General features: G+C 45.9%; 1 protein-coding gene across 1 annotated transcript; it reads left to right on the forward strand.

Annotated features, from left to right (window-relative positions):
- Positions 1–5,297: 5,297 nt before the first annotated feature.
- On the forward strand, positions 5,298–7,427 carry ARL11 (ADP ribosylation factor like GTPase 11). Its single transcript, XM_061353055.1, has one exon. The coding sequence runs from the start codon at positions 6,090–6,092 to the stop codon at positions 6,693–6,695; it is 606 nt and encodes a 201-aa protein (XP_061209039.1). The 5' UTR covers positions 5,298–6,089; the 3' UTR covers positions 6,696–7,427.
- Positions 7,428–19,947: the final 12,520 nt, after the last annotated feature.

Genomic DNA, 19,947 nt, shown 5'->3' on the forward strand with positions numbered 1-19,947 from the left:
AAGGCTGAGTGGCACCTTTCTGCCTCCACATCTTCACTGCCGTGAGGGCGAGGCGAGAATGAGGTGGGGTCGCAAGCAGCCCAGGCCTCCTTCCGTGGACACAGCCGAGCAGGGCTGTGATGGGTATGTGCTGGTTCTGCTGCAGGTCTGTAGTGTCTGAAACCAGCTGCATCCTATACACTGTGTTGACTGTCTTCTGACACAGGCGCTTAAAAGCTTGTATCCATTCAGTGATATTTAGCCAGTACATATGTGCCTGTTACAACTTAGCATAATACAAGGGGTAATGGGTTAAAGCTTAAAAAGGGGAGATTCAGGTTAGATCTAAGAAAGAAGTTATTTAAAGTGAGTGTTGGTGAGACACTGGCACTGACTGCCCAGAGAAGCTGTGGGTGCCCCATCCCTGGAAGTGTTCAAGGCCAGGTTGGACGGGGCTTGGAGCAACCTGTTGTAGAGGAAGGTGTCCCTGCCCATGGCAGAGTGGTTAGAACTAGATGATCTCAATGTCCTTTCCAACCCTAACCTATGATTCTTTAATTTTGTCTTGTTACAGTTCTGTGTCTACACCTGTGGATCAAGTAGGAGACAAAGCTGGGGGAGGATCCAGGAAAGGGAAGATTGGAGACTAGTCCTCCCAAGAGAGCTCTTTTGCTACACAAAGTTGTTACCAGGAAATGCTTCCCGCTTTTCTCAAGATTTCATTTTCCTGACTGTGCACAGGGTCAGGAGGCAGCTGGGGTTTGCAGCAGGAGAGGAACTGATCAGTCTGAAACATAAAGCAGTAGGGCAGGGTCCACTGGAAGTAATCAGTTTAGGGCTGGTCAGATTAGGAGGAAGCTGTTTAAAGAAGAAATCATGATGTTAAAAAAGAGAAAAGAAAAATCAAGTTCACTACCCAGGAATCAAGTTTGGATGGATCCCTCTGAGAGGGAGTCAGTGATGCTGAAGAAATTCTGCCTTGGAATATGAAGTGAGGAAAGCACAGCAGTAGGTCTGGGGCAAAAAGAGATGTTCCCTGCTAAGTTCCTGCTTGCTGTGCTCTTGAGTGACCTTAGCTGGCATCAGCAAAGCACTGCTAAATTGGCTGTGCAAATTCTGGAGCAACAGAAAGAGAAGGCATAAATAAGGAGATATGTTGAAAAGTGTCATCAGAGCCTCCACGGGAAGCCCTAAAAGAGCCAGAATGGGAACATACACAACGCTTATTTTCAGCTTGTGTTTGTAGCTTCACGGAGGAATCATCGACCAAGAGCAACTGCCTTTGCTGACAGTGCTAGGGAGTGGTGCTGAAGGTGGAGCTGTGTAAACAGAATTTTGATCCTATTTAGTACCTGTAGGACAGACCTGCTTAGTTATGATACACAAGAAACCTGGTTGTTCTAGCAAGTACTGGAACACAAACCCCCAGTCAGGTTTTTTTATTCATGTGGGTTTGTTTCTTGTTACTAGTTATCGCTAATCAGTTTTTACTCTGTGCAGTAGGTCCTTAAACAGTGGTTGTTGGCAGTTTATACCATGCCTGAACTTTACAATTGGCTGAAACAGCTGAAAAAATTGCTCTGTATGGAGCAGAAGTAATTTTATAATCTTTCAAATAACTAGTTTCAGTTCTTTGTCTTTCAGTTTGTTTTTTTGTGAAAGCCAATGATAACAAAAAGCAACCATCCCCCAATCATATTTTCTTGAAGGAAAGGGATATGAAACCTTATATCCGTCTTGGAAATGTTATGAAAGCATTAAATACGCCAGCTAGACAAAACCATGACTTTCAGAGACACGTTTTGTGGAATAAAAGGAAATATTGCTAAAGACAGTATACAGACAATGTGTGTAACTCTTGCTGACTTTGGTGGGTCAGCTGAGACGCTGGCCTTACCCTCTCTCTTACATTGATAGTCTCAACTAACATCTCCCTTGGTAACAGTAGCAGGTGACTTTGATGTGCTTTTCTCAAGTGACCAAACTGGGAACACTGGAGATTGAAAATGGACAATAGCACAGCCTGGAATTACACCCCAAACCTTAATGCACTTTAAATCAGTAGTTTCGTTCCTAGCTAGCCATTGTCCAGACTGAATATCACAAAAGTGTGTGTAGTCCTAGGTAAATCCAGGTTTAGGAGGATTTATAATCTTGTCAGTTGTAGATTAAAAGCTCTGTTCTGTATCTGCAGCTCTATAAGTGACCACAATGAAGAGTCATGATGGCAACTGTCAGTGACCTGTTAAAGGATATTGGAAGAAGAACATTATTCAAAGTGTTTCTCTCCTCATTCAGCATTATTTTTTTCCACCAATTGATTAACTGTTTTCCCTCAAACTGCAGAGCCCTAGGTTATGGTGCCAGCTAAATCTGATATATAAACTATCTGGAGCTAAATGTCACCTGCATGGAGCTGGCATCTTAATTCCAACTCTGTTCTGCAGTCCTCACCATCAACTTTCTGTGGATGTGTAAGAACAGGTACACAAGCTACACAAACAGCTGTTATTCAGCAAAATCTCTTTCAAAGTGATACCGCTGCAAAATGGTGCCAAAGGCCTCAGGGCTCTAAGTTCTCCCCTAATCAAAACAGGGACTCTGACATCTGCCGTTTGGCAGGAGTTGATTCCACTGATAGTCTCTCCATAGAGAAATGTGTGGGATAATATTGACACTCTGTGGCCAGCCAGATAAAATGCAGTCTGGATTTTCACAGGGTTTTTTTGCTGTCATCCGTTTCACCACTTAGTAAAGATCAGTTTGTAGCTTTCATTCTTGTTGATAATTTCCAGTATCTTTTCAATAACTTTCCTTTATTGTTATAAAAATGTCCTAAACATGTAAGGTAAGATAAAAAATAGAACCAAATGATAAAACAGAGCCTTGCATCCAGAATCCCCAAGTCTGAGGAGTGCTCAGTGAGACTCCACTGTTGTTTTGGAACTTACCAAGTTGTAGGAAGTGCATTTTCAGGTCCATGCTTACATCACGGTCATTTTAATCACATATTTTGTTTTCCTGTGGAACTGGAATGAAGGAAGGCCCCTTAAGGGGAGCTGGATTTGTATATTGCAATTTCCTCCAGTCTAATCTGGAGAGGGGAGCTTTGTCAGTGTACCTCCAAGCTATAATTTTTACTTCCCACAGAAGTAATAGATACTACCTGTATGATACATAGTGCAGGTAGGCAGTATGGTTAAGCACCATTCAATAGCCTCTGCAGGTGTTCTTCTTGATTGCAACTGAAGGAATAGTAAAAGAAAATGAAAAAAACAGTCATTGGTTCGTAGCTCTTACATTCAGCAGGTGGAGAAGCAAACACTAAGATACGTGAGAGGGTGGTTTTGGCACACGTAACGCTGACACTTTTGTAGATGTACCTGTTTTTTGCTCTTAATTTGCTTTTCAATTAGAAACATTAAGAATAATGGTAGAATTGTAATTAAGGCATTTCAAGATAGTCAGAGCTGTATCATAACTAGTTTCTAATGTAAAAACAGCATGTATGCAGTATTGAGCATAGTTCCAACCTCCCTGCCATGGGCAGGGACACCTCCCACTAGACCAGGTTGCTCAAAGCCCCATCCAACCTGGCCTTGAGCACTGCCAGGGATGGGGCAGCCACAGCTTCTCTGGGCAGCCTGTGCCAGCATCTCACCATCTTCATAATAAAAAATGTCTTCTTTATAACCAGTAGAAACTTCTTGCAGTTTCAAGTCTCTTCCTTTCTCCTGTCTGTGCCTCCGGTGTGAGAGCAAAGTGCTTTGACAATGAATATAGTGATCAAGACAAAATTCCAGTTACTGGAATAATTAGGGCATGGGGAGGAGGGGGATTCAGTACTAGTCCTGGTTATTGCTCTTTGTGATGAATATCTAGGATACAGGGAGATGCATGCCTAACAAACAGAAACAAATAAATAGTCTGTAATTCTATGAAACTGTGAATGTTAGTGACCACTGGCTTTGCTCCTGTAAATTCAGAGACATTAGTTCCACCCATGTAAGACATAGGTAGGGTAGGAGCTGTCCTTGTCTCTGAACACAGTTTCTGAATTATTAAGCATATGGTCTTTCTGCTCCAGCAAGAGACTCCGTGCCATAGAAAACCCAAAAGCAAATTTCAGTAAAACTGTACCCTGGTTGCAATCTTTATTCTGTCTTTATGTCTTCTTTTTATTTTTATATCATTTTTACAGAAGCAGCGTGCTTCTGTAGCCTGTTAGAGAATGACGCAATAAAGACTTCATTACATCATATTTCAAATACTCAGTTACTCATCAGATGTTAGAATCTCCAGCCTTGCTTTCTGTATCTACGTTTTAGTTTACTTAAAAGAAATTACAGTGCTAAGAATGTTGGGTCAGGTGTAACACTGGTTACACAGCCACCTGTCAAGCCTCAGAGAAGATGAGAAGTAGCAAAGGCAGGAGAAACACAAAAAGACCAAGAGACAATTCACTTGACCTATTAGTACATAAAAAATACCAGCTGTGTTAACCTTATAGTACAATGCAGTAGGGGCAGGCAGGCTTTCCCAAAATGGAGAACAAGCAGGTTAAGGAGCCACACACCAATGTAACTTGATGTAAAAAATGAAGAACACGGACAAGTGGGTAACCCTTGAGCAGAAGCACGCATTTCAGAATATACAAGGAGTCCTCTGAAGGGCTAGGATGTGCTACACACTGCAGTTATCGTTTTTTATTCTCATTTAGAGATTCTCCTGCCCTTTTTGCACTTACAGACTGGTTTCAGAAAAGATCACACACAAACAAACAGTGCATGATGTATCCCATGCGTGGTGGAGCATTTATGCCGTTAGCTTACTTTGCAACAGCTGCTGTAAATAAACATTAGCTGTTGAACTAACCAAAAGCCTGACAGTGGTAACATAAGTGATGTGGGTGACAGGACCAAATGAACCCTGATGAAGTTTGCCAATGATCACAAGGCCATGTTGGATGGGGCTTTGAGCAATCTGGTGTAGTGGAAGTGCCTCTGCCTACGGCAAAGGGGTTTGAACTACATGAGCTTTAAGTTCCCTTTCAGCCGAATCCATTCTAACTGGAGGTCTTTTCAAAGGTGGCTGGAGAACAGCTCTGTGTTAACGTCATGACATGAGATGTGCAGCTGCTTGTAGTTCTGCATGACTCTGAGCAGCCTTTAGGAACAAACCCCAACCAATAAAGAAGGTAAATACCAGCTTTGCTGGGACTCTGCCTGGTGCTGCTCTTGCAGAAGTGACTCTGGGAGCTGTTTCAGCAGCACATTTTTGCTTCTGGCGTGTAAAGTTCAAGTGTGCTGCCTTGTTAAAACATTTTTTCCTTCTTTTAGAGTATTCTTTTACCCCCTCAGCCACCGACTGACGTGGCTTCCCTTACAAAAGTTAAAATGTAGTAAATACCTTGTAGATTTTCACCTCAGGGAAGGCGTTTTTACTGGTTGTATTTCAATGAGACGTTAAAAAACATGCTTGTGTGCATTTTTTAAATTGCTGGCATTTCTCTCTGCACAGCAGGCAGCAAAAGCTGATGCTGCAGAGGTTGGTATTGTACTTTTTAACACGAGACTGGCAGAAAAATGGTGAGTTCTCTTGTTGCTCATGTTTAAATCCACACCCTTAAGCTGTGATTCAGCAGATTCCCAGAGTAACACTGGTTTGAAACCCGGGTTCCTCCTTGTCCTGTCCTGCCGGGGGTGGATTTCCTCTTGAGAAGCCAATGAACAAAAGCTTATTTATTTCTGGACATGGTGAAGGGGAAACTTGTTCCAGCATCTCTCCACCTCTTCCTGCAGAGTGCTAGCTCTCTTTCGCACTGATCAAGTCATGGATGAAAATGGAAGTGAGCAGCAGCAGAGCTGGGGTATAAGAACTGTTTCAAATGGTGCTCCCTGGCTCTGTTCCGCACCTCATAAATAATAGCTCTCACCTCATTTTAGCTACGAAGACAAGCAAAAGCAAGCTGCCTGTCTTTCTTCAGCAAACCTAAGTGCTCTCTCAGAGAGGCAGGACTGAGCACTCTTACTAACTGACATTATCGAGGAAATACACTCGCTTTCTTCTTTTGGCTGCAATTTTTGTGCTACAGTTGCGGCAGCATCTTGATGGGGAAGCTGATCTCCAAAGACCGGCGCAAAAGAGATGCTCGAGTTGTCATGTTGGGGCTCGACTTGGCTGGCAAATCCACCCTTCTGTACAAACTCAAGAGCGGCCAGGCTGTGGAGACCTGCCCAACGGTCGGCTTCAACGTGGAGTCTCTGCAGACCCCCTGTGGTGTATCCTTCACCCTCTGGGACATCGGCGGACAAGGCAGCCTGCGGGCAAGCTGGCCTGACTACCTGGAGGACACCAACACCCTCATCTTCGTGCTCGACAGCACAGACACAGCGCGGCTGCCTGAGGCGGCGGCAGCGCTGGAGGATGCCCTGAGCCACCCCAGCATGGCTGGCATCCCTGTCCTCCTGCTGGCCAACAAGCAGGAGGTGCCGGGAGCGCTGGCTCCGGCCGAGCTGGGGGAGAAGCTGTGCTGGGGGCAGCTGGCCAGGCGCCGCTGGGTGCTCCGGGGGTGCAGTGCCCACACTGGGCAGGGCCTGCAGGAAGTCCTGGCCATTCTGGGATTGCTGCTCCGGGGTGTGGAGCAGAGCTTCCCATCTCAAGAGCAGCCCTTCACAGGGCCGGTGGGGAGCAGGCAAGCTCCAGAGCAAACCTGAACCTCAGGACCATCTTTCCCAATCATGGAGGATCCCAGCCTCTGGGTACCCCCTAACCTGAGCAGATCTGCAGCTGGCACACACCATGGAGCGCCCAGCCACTCACCACTGAAACCCACCACGACAACCTCCGAGCAGAACTCCCATCATGGAGCATTCTTGGCCCCGTCTCTTGGACTCTCATCACTGGCTGCAGTTTGTCTGCTTTTGCCAGGCTCTGTTCATCCATTGTGTGCATGTCCAGTGCTTCAGTGGGGATGCTTTTTGTCAGATCGATATAACCTATAACAGAGATGTGCACAACAGACAGAAGAAGTTTTATTCTTTCTGTGGCTCCCAGCCCAGATGCAGATATCCTGATGGGGTGATCCCCACAGGGGGGTGTTTGAATGTGTCCCACGCTGCTTCTGTCTCTGCTTGAATCACATGTTCATTGGCTGGAAAAGCAAACAGCCTCTAAAAGAAATGGCTAAATGGGAGCAGCAGAAGCACAGGACTTGAAATGTCTAACAGCTAATTGATGTTAGTGCAGCATCTGCAGGGATAAACTTCAAGGCATGGAAGCAAGTAAGCATTTGATGGGGTAATGCGGTTTGAGGATGTGTATGTAATTTCTGCATTTCTTGTTCTGGGTCTTTCTTTTCTACTCGCTGCTTTTATCCAAACTGATTTAATGAAAATGGTACCTCATCTTCTTTGTGTTTTATTTAAATATGAAGAAATTAAACCTGACTTCTAAATGTTGGAAACACATCTGCATGGCCAGTCAACCTCTAAATATCCTCATGGTGGTCTGAACAGCCAAGATGAAATCCCATCTCTCAGACTTTTTGAAACTGGCCAAGACCACTCTACATGCAATGACTGGTAACCATGGGCACTTATGGCCACAGGCAGGTTGGCAACCAAAGGGACCTCCACACTCAGCTGCATCAGGGTAGCTGAAATGCCCCTGGCAGCTCACAGTGGGGCTGGGTGGGTCCCTTATTGCTGTAGTGGTCTTTGTCCAACCCTGCTCAGCCTGCATAGAATATGTGCCTGAGGGCTCCCTGTACCCAAAATGCTGGTTTTCATTTTTAAATTAAGAAATGTCATAGTATTCTCTACTTCATTATGAAATGAATGGAAGGGGTGGGGGAAAAGGGGAGAAAGGACACAAAGTTTTCAGGCAGCAGAAGTCATCTTCTTTCAAGGAAGAACATATTCAACCTAGAAACACCAAGGAGAAATACACACATCTTCTGTTCATACCAGAGCATTTTACAGTTGTTAGGAGTTAATCACCCAGCTGTTACTGGTGCTGTTATTAGCCTCATTTCATAGAAGGCAGCAGCTGGAATAAGAGAGCTTAAATGGTGATGAAGAAATAGAATCTGACATTTATAGGAAGATCTCAATAAAAGTAATCCTTTCCAGTGGGAAAAGTCTTGGGTTTTTTTTTAGCTGTGTTAATGTAGAACTAGTATATGCTATAAAATAGTGCTCCAATTTGATCTGGCCAAAGTGATCATGGTTATGAGTATACTTAGTACTGAATCATATAATTCATTATATGACAAACCCGTGTGCATGGTAAGGACAAAATCACATCTTTCAATCTTTGCAGTTAACATCAGCAGGTCGATCTGCCTTTGGCTTGCTGTAGGTGTTCATTTGTTTATAACACAAGTCTCCAACACATGTGTTGAGTGTTTGACTGTCAGAGCCAGACCAAGCAGGTTTTGTGAGACAAACCAAGTGGTAATACCTATACATAGATGAACAAACTCAGGTCATCTGTGCAGCCTGGTTGCTGGTACATGAAAAAGCCACGTCTTCTTGGTGGCCCATCTGGCTATTTTGAGCACCAGTCCCAGAGACACAAGACAGAATACTCTTGTGTTGCATTGCCATGCCAAAAAGAAATCTCCTTACTGAATTCATGGTATTTTGGTCTTGTGTCTCACTGGTACAAGACAGAGTATTGTGCATTAGCATGGGGGATCAGCAATAGTTTAAACTCAGACTGAGGAGTTGTCCCAGTGATGTTTTACTCTTAATGATGTTTGACCATTTGACTCTACAGGACTGTCTGATGGTGATTTTAAAAGGCACTGAAGCCTTCCCATTACTCCATGAGTGTTTTTTAAGCCCTTTAAAGAGAAAAAAATGGGCCCTTTTGGTAGCAAATAGAGGTAACCACCAGTCTTTGGTAGACACCACCAATTAAAAATCAAAATAGCAAGGTAGGAGGTGGGGAAGAAGGGGTTGTTCTTGGCACTGGAACCCTGAATGCTTGAAACTGATGAAGCAACATCCTGGTTACTGAAAACGTTCACTTCCCCTGAAACAGTAATTTGGCAAAATACGCCATCTCATGGGGCATCATGTGATTTACCATCCTTGTTTTCTGGAATGAGGCTTTTCGGGACACCTGGTCTCATTACATCCATAAATCCATGGGTCCAGATGGGATGCACCTGCGGGTGCTGAGGGAACTGGCTGAGGTCATTGCTAGACCACTCTCCATCATCTTTACCAAGTCTTGGGAAACGGGAGAGGTGCCTGAGGACTGGAGGAAAGCAAATGTCACTCCTGTCTTCAAAAAGGGCAAGAAGGAGGACCCGGGTAACTATAGACTGGTTAGTCTCACCTCCATTCCTGGGAAAGTGATGGAACACCTTATCCTTGGTGCCATCCTAAGGCATATCAAGGATAAGAGGGTTATGAGGGGCAGTCAACATGGCTTCACCAAGGGGAAGTCGTGCTTGACCAATCTTGTAGCCTTTTATGAGGAAATAACACGGTGGATGGATGATGGCAGAGCGGTGGATGTGGTCTACCTTGACTTCAGCAAAGCGTTTGACACGGTCTCCCACAGCATCCTTGCGGCTAAATTGAGGAAGTGTGGTCTGGATGATCGGGTAGTGAGGTGGACTGTGAACTGGCTGAAGGAGAGAAGCCAGAGAGTTGTAGTCTATGGGGCGGAGTCTAGTTGGAGGCCTGTATCTAGTGGAGTGCCTCAAGGGTCGGTACTGGGACCAGTATTATTTAATATATTCATCAACGATTTAGATGAGGGAATTGAGTGTACTATCAGCAAGTTTGCTGATGACACTAAGCTGGGAGGGGTGGCCGACACGCCAGAAGGCTGTGCTGCCATCCAGTGAGACCTGGACAGGCTGGAGAGCTGGGCGGGGAATAACTTGATGAAATATAACAAGGGAAAGTGTAGAGTCCTGCATCTGAGCAGGAACAACCCCAGGTTCCAGTATAGGCTGGGGAACGACCTGTTAGAGAGCAGTGTAGGGGAGAGGGACCTGGGGGTCCTGGTGGACAACAGGGTGACCATGAGCCGACACTGTGCCCTTGTGGCCAAGAAGGCCAATGGCATCCTGGGGTGTATTAGAAGGGGGTGGTTAGTAGGTCGAGAGAGGTCCTCCTTCCCCTCTACTCTGCCCTGGTGAGACCCCATCTGGAATATTGTGTCCAGTTCTGGGCCCCTCAGTTTAAGAAGGACAGGGACCTGCTGGAGAGAGTCCAGCGCAGGGCAACTAAGATGATTAAGGGAGTGGAGCATCTCCCTTATGAGGAAAGACTGAGGGAGCTGGGTCTCTATAGTTTGGAGAAGAGGAGATTGAGGGGTGACCTTATTAGTGTATATAAATATATAAAGGGGGAGTGTCACGAGGATGGAGCCAGGCTCTTCTCAGTGGCAAACAATGAAAGGACAAGGGGTAATGGGTACAAATTGGAGCACAAGAGGTTCCACTTAAACCTGAGAAGAAACTTCTTCTCAGTGAGGGTGACGGAACACTGGAACAGGCTGCCCAGGGAGGTTGTGGAATCTCCTTCTTTGGAGACATTCAAAACCCTCCTGGACACGTTCCTGTGTAACCTTATCTAGGTGGTCCTGCTCCAGCAGGGGGATTGGACTAGATGATCTTTTGAGGTCCCTTCCAATCTCTAGCATACTGTGATACCTTGATTACTCAGTTCATTTATGCCATTGTTGGAGACTGTCAAAACGATGATGGGTCATAATATCTGAAACAGCAACACAGAGTTTACTTCTTATTATTTTCTTTTTTTCTCCTGCGTTGAAAGCATGTTAAAACAAGTCAATCTAGTGAGCCCTGCCCTGCTCTAATCAACAGACTGTGGGACGCTCTGCAGCAGCTCTTAAATTCTTCAGTTTCAAAACCGCTGCCTGGTTCAAAGGGAGCAGCATGGAGACTTGCAGGAAGAAGCCAGCTCTGGAGAGGGATGTTTATTACCTCTTTTTCCTGGTAATTCTGCAGGAGAACCTCTGCCACGCAGAGCAGTATTAATCCCTTAAACATCTGTGCTTACAGACTCCAGCCAGGAGGGCACCCTTAGACTTACAGTCTCCATCTTCCATGTGACAGATGTCACAGCCTCTGCGCCAGTTTCCAGAATAACACAGTTTCTCTCTTAGTAGCAGGAAAAGAAAAATCCTTCAGACACTTCCTTGTTTCAGGTTCCTCACAAATTCCTTTGGGTTATTGGCCCCAGAGCCCACTCTGGTTGCTCAGGATCTCCCTTTAGTGGCTTTTCTGAATACCAACTGCATCCACTTGCTATCCCTGATGTTGGCTGTTTCAAAGCCAAAGGGAGACCTTTAGAAAAGCAACCTGCTTCTCTTTTATTTCCTTCTATTTTTCCTTCTGGTTTTTGTTCCTTTTGCCCCACCACCCCAGCAACAAGTATTTGCTTGGGAATAGTTTCACTGCTGTTTCCCCCCCACCCCCTTCTTGTAACTGGCATCCCACCTCCAAATTCTGCTAGTAGCTTCCTAAGCTGCATCAGCTCTCTAATGGAGCTGGTCAGTTTTTAGTGTTAATGTGGTCTGCTTTTCTGTGATCATGAACCTGGTGGCTATGAGCTAAATGTATTGGCAAAGTGGCCCGCTCCCAAGATAGCAAGGGCTGGAAAAACATCTGGTCCAAAACCCTGCTTAAATCAGGTTACCCAATGCCTGGCACAGGAGTCTTGAATGTCTCCAAGGATGGAGGTTCAACAACCCAACACTTTTAGAGGCACTCTGGTATATATTAACCTTTACAGTAGCATAACTGGAATCCATAACTGCATTACTCTTCCCAGCCAGCACTCCACTGAGAAGAGCTGTACTGGAAAGTATCTGCTTTCTTTGGAGCTCTCAGAGCAGTCTCCATTGCCCAGGCCCATCAGCTCCTCTAGTCCTGGGACCTCCCATCCCTTCTCTGTGTTGTGGGGATCACTGCAGTGGGAGCTGCATTGTGTCCTGCTGCCTCTTTGAAGGAAGCCAAGACACTTCAGCCGTCTTTAACACTGTTTATGGGATCATACAATCCCAGACTGGTTTGGGTTGGAAGGCATCTTAAAGCTCATCCAGTTCTCACCCCCCTGCCATGGGCAGGGGCACCACACACTAGACCAGATTGCTCCAAGCCCTGTCCAACTCGGCCTTGAACACTGCCAGAAACAGGGCAGCAGCAGCTTCTCCTATGAAAGGCGCATAGCTAATTACCCACTGATTTACTAGCCTTTCTGAGGAGCTGCTTTTCAAAGCAGCTTCAACAAACTCTCGTCATGACTATAAACCCAGCCCAGATTTCTGTTTGAATTTCTGACAAGAAGTTTTCCATTTGCTCCCAGAGAGAAGGAGACAGCAAGCTGGAAAAAAACCAACAAAACAACAACCAGTGTTAAAACCGGCACAGGAAGGACAATTCACCTTTTCCCCTTCCCTTCACCGGTACAGGAAGGATGATTCACCTTTACCCAGCCTCTTCACAACTTCCGTGTTTCAGCTATTCTATGACACGAAGCCGTTTCTCTTTGCACATTAGCTGATTTCTGCTCTTGGCACCATTTGTTTGTGGATGGACCTACCTGCTGCCTGACCTGCACTTACGGATGGAGCTCCTCTGATGGGTTTCACCATGGTCTTGCAGAGGCGTCTGAGATCAGAGGGGAGCCATGTGATGCCAGGGCTGCAGGGCAAGGGCACAAACAGGTGACAGTGAGCTCTTTAAAGAGGGAACAGGCAGTGAGAGTGAGCTGTGACCTGCTGTAATGCCGGGAAAAGAGTGCTAGGGAAGCAGGCAGAGACCTGGGAAACAGCTGGGGAAGAAAGGGCAATAAGAACTTAAAGAAAAACCCTAAGAAGTGCTCTCTTTTCAAACACAACATCAAAAAAGATTGAAAATACAAACCTTTAGTTAGGGGTCAGGCTGTCTTAATTATGGCTTTAGTGCACCTAACAGCTGTAGATTAATTTCCTCCTCTTAGAGAAACCATGAAATACCACCTATAAAGATTCACCATGTGTAACTCAATAAGAAAAAACAAGGAGCAAAGCCACGTGTGACACCACATCTTAAAGAACATTATTAGTGTTGGCAAATGGCATTAATGTGATTATGACTATGACAAATGATGAACTGTTTGAGACACTGCACCTTTCCAAAGGTTAATTAACCGGCCTTCACCTAAACTCTCCAACACTTGATTTTCTCACGGTGCACTCGCTTGACTTACGCTCCTGAGGTGTTAAAAACACCCGGCGAAGGCTGATGTGTGGGTGAGGACCTCAGCGGTGCGTGTGTGGCTGGGAGCGTGTCACCCCCACACCTCGTACCTCACACAAAAGGGAAAAAGAAAGCTAAATCGGGCAACTGCTGTGAAAGGTGACGCCAGCCTGATGGTTCATTGGAACTGCATCATCTGTAAGGTCCCAGCTAACCCAAACCATTCTGTGGTTCCATGATATCAGCCTAAATTTAACAGAAGAAAGATTTGGCCTTAAAGATAGGAGAGAAATTTGAAAATGTGAATCCTACAGGTTTAGAAATGGAAGTTTATTAAACTCTATGATTCTTCTTGATGGAACCTGGGGACTGCTTCTCATGCTACAGGTGTTCCTCAGAGCCCTTGAGCCTATCAGTTTTTGGCTCTTAACCCCAAGGAGAAACTCTGTAAGCGTTCAAGTGTTAACACTGAGGACCTGGGGGCTCTTTTCTTCTCCCCTCTCAGAAACCACCAAAAGAACCGCCTGCTGAACTGCATGAATGTCAGTGCTCCTTCCAAGCTAAGTTTGTGTGAGAGCTAAGCATGGCAGCAGCGAGGCAAAAGCTCCTCGCTGGGCAAGTTTCACTGCCAGCTGCATGGGGCTGACCCCCCAGGTCAGGCTGTTCACCTCTGTTACACCCGAGAAACTTAGCGTGTGCGTAACTTCCTCCTGAGTTACTCAGAGTGTGGTCGCTTGGAGTTGTGAAGTGGGTGGCTGCATGGAGCACTGATCGTTTCTGTTACTGGGAAGATCTTCATCCTGAAGCTACAGCGTGGAACATGTACTGCTGTATTGGCTGCAGCTTATTTCCAAGCACTGTATGTGCTGGGTTCAGTTGCTCAATACAGAGATGTGCAGTGCTGGGAATGCATAATGCTAGTTATACTAAGTATAAATAAACCTAAATCCAGGCAGGACATGATGAAACCAAACAGTCTGACACCAACTTCCTCATTTTCTTGAGTCAGTAGTTGATGACTTGAATGAGGAAGCCTGGTTTGGGTCTGGCTTTAGTTTTGCAGCTGAAACTTCCTGCACTGCCCTTGGTTTATGTGGTCTGGAGGGGTTGCTTGGCTGGGCCTTTTGTTTTTTTACAGATGTGTTATTTGCATTGCTCTTTACCTTTTTCCCCCTTTTTTAAAGGTTGACATGACTTCCAGTGCAGGACCTGTACCAGCAGCACGGGTACAACGTGCTGATGTGAAATTCACAGTAAGTTGTGTTCTCAAAAGCTCCTTCCTTGTGCCTGTTTTCTTTCCTGGGGGACATCACCTTCAAGAAAATGGCAAGAAGCTCCATTAAGTTCCAGCACCAAAATGAATCTGAAATCATTTATTTAGGATGCATCTCCCATGAGGAAGACAGCAGGGGCTGTGTGGCTGGAACACTGGTGGCCATGAACTGGGTGGCGGGAGGACCCAGTCTCACAGACTGCTGCTCGCTGGTGATGAGACCAAAGTGACAGGCAGAAGCAAGGCAAGCCAGAGCCAGCCCTGAGGACACATAGGGCATAGCCTGCCATAAGCCAATCTGTGGCATTTTTGGCTCCTCCCTCTGGCCAAGGCCCTGATCTCTCCCAGAGAGCCAAGACTCTGAGGTCCTGTTCCACAACGATTTTCCTGCATTAGTATTTTCACGTCAGCAGCAGCACGTGAGCTCCCATGCAGTGGTAGAGGTGCCTAATGGGATCTTCAGCTCTGCAAGGGGAGGGAACAAGAAGTCACTTGTTACTTCTGCTGATGGTGCTGGGGGGATAAATAGCAATGCGAGGGATTTTTTTACTGTGGGATGAAGATAGAGTGCAGGAAAGAACAACAGAAACATTGAGGCTGTTTTCTATATTGAAGACAGAGCAGCATCTGGTAGAAGGCAGTCACAAGTGCTTTGTCCAGGGTGAAGATTCAGGAGAATAAAGGTCTCTCTAAGGGGGAAAGCTCAGAAGGAAACAAGGGACTGAAACAGCACCCTCCTTGCAGGCTGTGGTGCCTGTATTGCCCAAAGCCCTAGTATTGCATGCGGCCATCTCCACCAGTTCATGTCCCCAACCCTCCCAGTCATCCCCATGCGCAGCCTTTGAAGAGATATTTTTCCTCAGGGGCACAGTGGATATTGTCCCCATCCCTCCTGGGGCAGCTCTGGAGGCTCAGGACCACTTTCCTGCTCTTCTCTGCTGAGCTTCCCTTGCTTTGCCAGTGACGGGACCATCCCATCGTGCAAAAATAATGGGGTATCCTTAGGAGTGCTCTGTCATATTTTGTCTTGGTATTGACCTTTCCCCAGGGAGAGGGGGAAGCTGCTTTCGCATCCTTGTGAAAGCTCCACCCTGAGGTGTGCCATGCAGGTACCTTACAGCCGGTGCAGTGCTGGACTCCTGCTCCAGCCCCGTACTAACCCAAACCTCTGGAACTACTGCCGGTGTTGGGGGATGGACTTTTAGCACTGGTCTTCATTTACACTATTACCAAAGAAAATGACTACTGTTAAGTACTGTCAAAAGCCAGAAAATAATGAGGTGTAAAGTGCGTGTCTTTGTGAGGAGAACAGACCCTCTCCTGATCCTATGTCCCTGGAAAATGAGGGCCCCAGCTCTGCTCTCAGATGGTATTTTTGTTAATGAGGAAACCTCCAGTTTGTTCTTTCCAAGTCTTTTCCCTCCATTTTCAAACCTCACATGGGCCTGTATGAGCTTGTCCTCTCACTGCAGAACCCAGTGGTTCAGTTAAGCAGCACATATTGCTCCTACTTCCAAAGCAAAGCAGGGCATTACTGCAGAGGCACCAATTGCCAAGCAGTTTTTGCCTGTGTAAGTGGTTGTGGCCTATAGAAAACAGCCACATTGCCACATCCAAACGTGGCTAGCCAGTACAGGCAAAAATAATAAGTAATGGAAATCCAAGGCCTAAGGGGAAATATAAGACCAGTTCATCCACTCTGGGAGCGATTGCTCCTCACGGCAGCCAGTAGACAGGACACTGATGCTGCCAGACTGATTTAAAGCATTAGAGCTTTGGAGGTGACAGGTGTCAGACTGGGTTGGAGCAGAGATTTATGCTTCTGGTCCAACTATAGAGAGCTCCAACTGGCAGGGGTGCAGGCAGAGGAGAACATGCCTGTCAGGTCTGAAGGGACACCTTCCACTAGACCAGCTTGCTCCAAGCCCCATCCAACCTGGCCTTGAAAGCTGCCAAGGATGGGGCAGCCACAGCTTCTCTCGGCACCCTGTGCCAGTACCGCAACACCCTCACAGGGAAGAATTTCTTTCCCAATACCTAACCTAAACCTATCCTGTTTCAGTCTAAAGCCAATACTCTTTGTCCTGTCACTACATGCTCTTGTAAAAAGTCCCTCTCCAGCTTTTTGAGTAGGCTTCCTTCAGGTACTGGATGGCTGTTCTAAGGTCTCCCCAGAGCCTCTTCCTGTGACAATCTTCCAATATCTACAGGAGACTTACAAGAGACCTACAAATATACAGAAATATATATAGGATAAATATATATATATGTTTATAAATATGCAACTGCTTCAGTCAGGAAAACTCCAGAGTATTCTAAGAGCTCAGATGTTAACTAAAATACCAAATACAGAAAACCCAGTGACTCTTATAAGCAGTGATTTCCCCCCTTTCCATCAGTTTTTAATATTTCAAGCACAAATCTCTGATTGAGCTCCCCCAAGCCACCTCCCTGGATAGCAATAGCCATGCAGAGCTCAGTGCAGACACTTGGCTCTGTGCTGTTGACAGGGAGGTCAGGTTTGAAACCCCAGCAGTTTGATCTACAGGGTGGGCAGGAACATGCCCTGCTGCAGAAGCAAGATGCCACCTCACTACATACTCCCCTTGGACTGCGTCCTTTTCTCAGCAAAGGGTTAAACATTTCAGCACAGGGCCCTGAAACACTGAGATTACAGAGCTGGAAGTGAGTGCTATTGCTACGTGTCCAACCATGTCTGCACATCCAGCTCCTTGCAAGTGTTCACAAACGAGCCCTTTGGACAGAAATTATTCCATGTGAGACACAGGCATCATCTTGTGTTTGAGCAGCAGTTGAAACCATTTTTGTTTGCTTCCAAACATGCAGAAAAAGATAGGTTTCTAACCTCTTATTTTTTAATATTTATTCTAAAGGCTCAGAGATGTGGAACATGACAGAGATTGGGGGATGCGAAAACCTTTCTCGATGAAACTACACGCTTTTTGGGAATTTTGTATGTATTTTATTTCAACATGAGAATTTGACAAGTCCAAAGACGACAACTGCCCACATTTCATCCCAAGATTTCCTGCGTGCTGCTGGGCTTACAGTGACAAAGCCCGAGACCATGCAAACCATTCCCAGAGAGCTAATGTCAAATACTCTCACAATTACAGGAATGGGGCCTGACCTCACTGCAGTCCTTCCCTTGTAAGCTGAGGTCACCATGGCAAGGAGAACAGAAGGACTTTTATCTCTTAGTTTCAATGTAGGCAGTATCTAGGCTTCAGAGAGCCCTAACAGGATGTAGAAGTACAGAATGCAAGGGAAACCAGCTATAAACTGTATTGAACAGAAAGGAACAGTGACAGGTCTAATCCTAGGGCAAGAGGTACCACCTTCCCTAAGCATTTCCCTGCACAAACCTAGAACTGAACTTGCTGAAGCCACTGGCAAATATTTCAGTTTCATCCTCCCTTTTCCTGTACAGAGTTTGTATGAGGGATCATCTGTCTTCATGAGGTAGGGTTAAAAGAAACACCAAAAGGGAAAAAAAACCCACTGCAGGTGATCAGCTTGCAAATAATCAAGATGCAGACATGAGCTCCTCATGCTCCATTTCTGCACATTGCAAAAATCCAACACCAGTTTTCCTCAGGACTCCATTTAGCAGAGGACAGCTAATTCATCCTCCGCATCTTCATGCATCCCTGGCCCTGATTAATGCACATTGAGCAGGCTGAAGGCTAACCTCCTCCTCCTGCAGCTTCCTTGCTGTGTCCAGGGTAGAGCCTTCCTACAGGGTGTCTTAATCCTCCATGAAACTTGCCATTTCTCCTGAGCTTGTGTGGTGACGTTGACCCTATTTTACTGCTGCAGATGAAGGCAGAGAGCAGTGAAGACTTTAGCCTTCATTTTAAAACATAAGAATCATGGGGTTAGTATTTGTAGGTGCAGTACACAAGGCTGTAATGTCCCCAACACATATGTTAAAAACTGAGGTTGAGAAAAGTAAATCCTATGCTCCTTTATAAAATTGATGCTGCTCAAGCAAGCTGTATCATGAATGCATTTAAAAAGGAAGCTGCTGGTGCTGCAGGAACAGCAGCTGGACACCTCTGGGTCGAGGCCAGCAGCACTGATCATAGCTGCCCATTACTGCTTCTGCAGCACAAACCACAATCAGGGCAGTGCCAAACTTAACACGAGGTAGTTTTCCTGAGCAGTCTGAACTAATGCACCACCCAAAGCAGACCTGGGCAGCTCAGGCAGTCCCAGCGCAACCCTGCCCGTGCTGCTGTCGAGTTGATGGTGGCAATCGTCACAAGTCCCTGCAGCAAAATCTCCCAAGGCTTTGCCTGCTGGAGCCCCCAGTTTTCTATTTTTTTTCCTTTTCATCATGAAAAGTGTTTCTAACGGCTTGGCATAATTTGTTGTCCTACATATGCTTGAATAGAAGCATAATTATGGCACAAAAGGGAGTACTTTTTACACAGCAAAGTAGAATTCTGAACACAAGGCAACTAGGCTGCTTTGGTAGAAATATCTGGTTTGAAACACCCTCAGAATCTAGAGGGGGTAATGGTTCAGATTAGAGTAACAAAATGGGCCTGAACTATCATTCAGTCCACAGATATTTTTAAAGGCTTTTAAACAATACACCTATCAGCAGACCTGAGATGTCTCTTAAAATTCTTTATTCCAAGGTAGTGCCTGTCAAACCATCTAGGTGGATTAACTGCATGATTAACAGGTTGCCAAAAAACACAACCATTCATTTTGCCAACTGAAAGGTGATGGAAAATGGAAGAGATTGAACTGGTTTTGGAAATGGGAGTTGGGTTCTTCTGAAATCTTTATCCTTTATACACCCCTGGAAGACCATTTGCAAAGATTTAAATACAGCCCTGGAAGCTCATCTCCACCATCAACGTACCCATGGAGAGAGGGCGATTCACCTGACTGACACACAGCAAGGATGGCAAAGCCACAGCTGCAGAATCACTGGCACCTTCAAGCAGTTCAAGAGGTTTTCTTCCACTGCAGCTCTTGCATAATTAAAGCAGTACTAATTAGGGGGCTGCTGGACAGTGCAAGTCTGAAACCTCTGGTCTGTCTCTGAGCCATCCTCCTTTATGGGGTCACTCATGCCTGAGGTGAGGGATGTTGTCCATCCCTTCCAGCTATGGAGTACCATGGAAGACCAGTCTCCTGCCTAAGGCTGTTCTTGATGCACACCTCCTCCCAACACATGCTGGGGCAGGAGCTGAGCTTGCTTGTACACCATCCTGAGCTTAAATCAGTGCTGAATCAGCACTGGGAACCTGGAAAGGACATTTCTGGAGGTAGAAAAGGACTGTGAAAGCTTTAAAGTGAAGTTGCTATTTAATAGTTACACAAATCAGCTGCAGCTCACTTACCACAGCCTCGTATACGTGACTGGGAAACGTTCCCTTAAAAAGTATGAAACTCCATACTGGAACAGTATCCAAAGTTTCAGAGA

Source organism: Neopsephotus bourkii, unplaced genomic scaffold, assembly GCF_033783945.1.
Source record: "Neopsephotus bourkii isolate Nb327-2 ecotype Australia unplaced genomic scaffold, CSIRO-AGI_Nbou_v1 NB_663, whole genome shotgun sequence".
NCBI lineage: Eukaryota > Metazoa > Chordata > Aves > Psittaciformes > Psittacidae > Neopsephotus > Neopsephotus bourkii.

Bases quoted from the DNA above. Each gene is read 5' to 3' on its own strand.
- ARL11 (XM_061353055.1), top strand. From the start codon at position 6,090: ATGGGGAAGCTGATCTCCAAAGACCGGCGCAAAAGAGATGCTCGAGTT.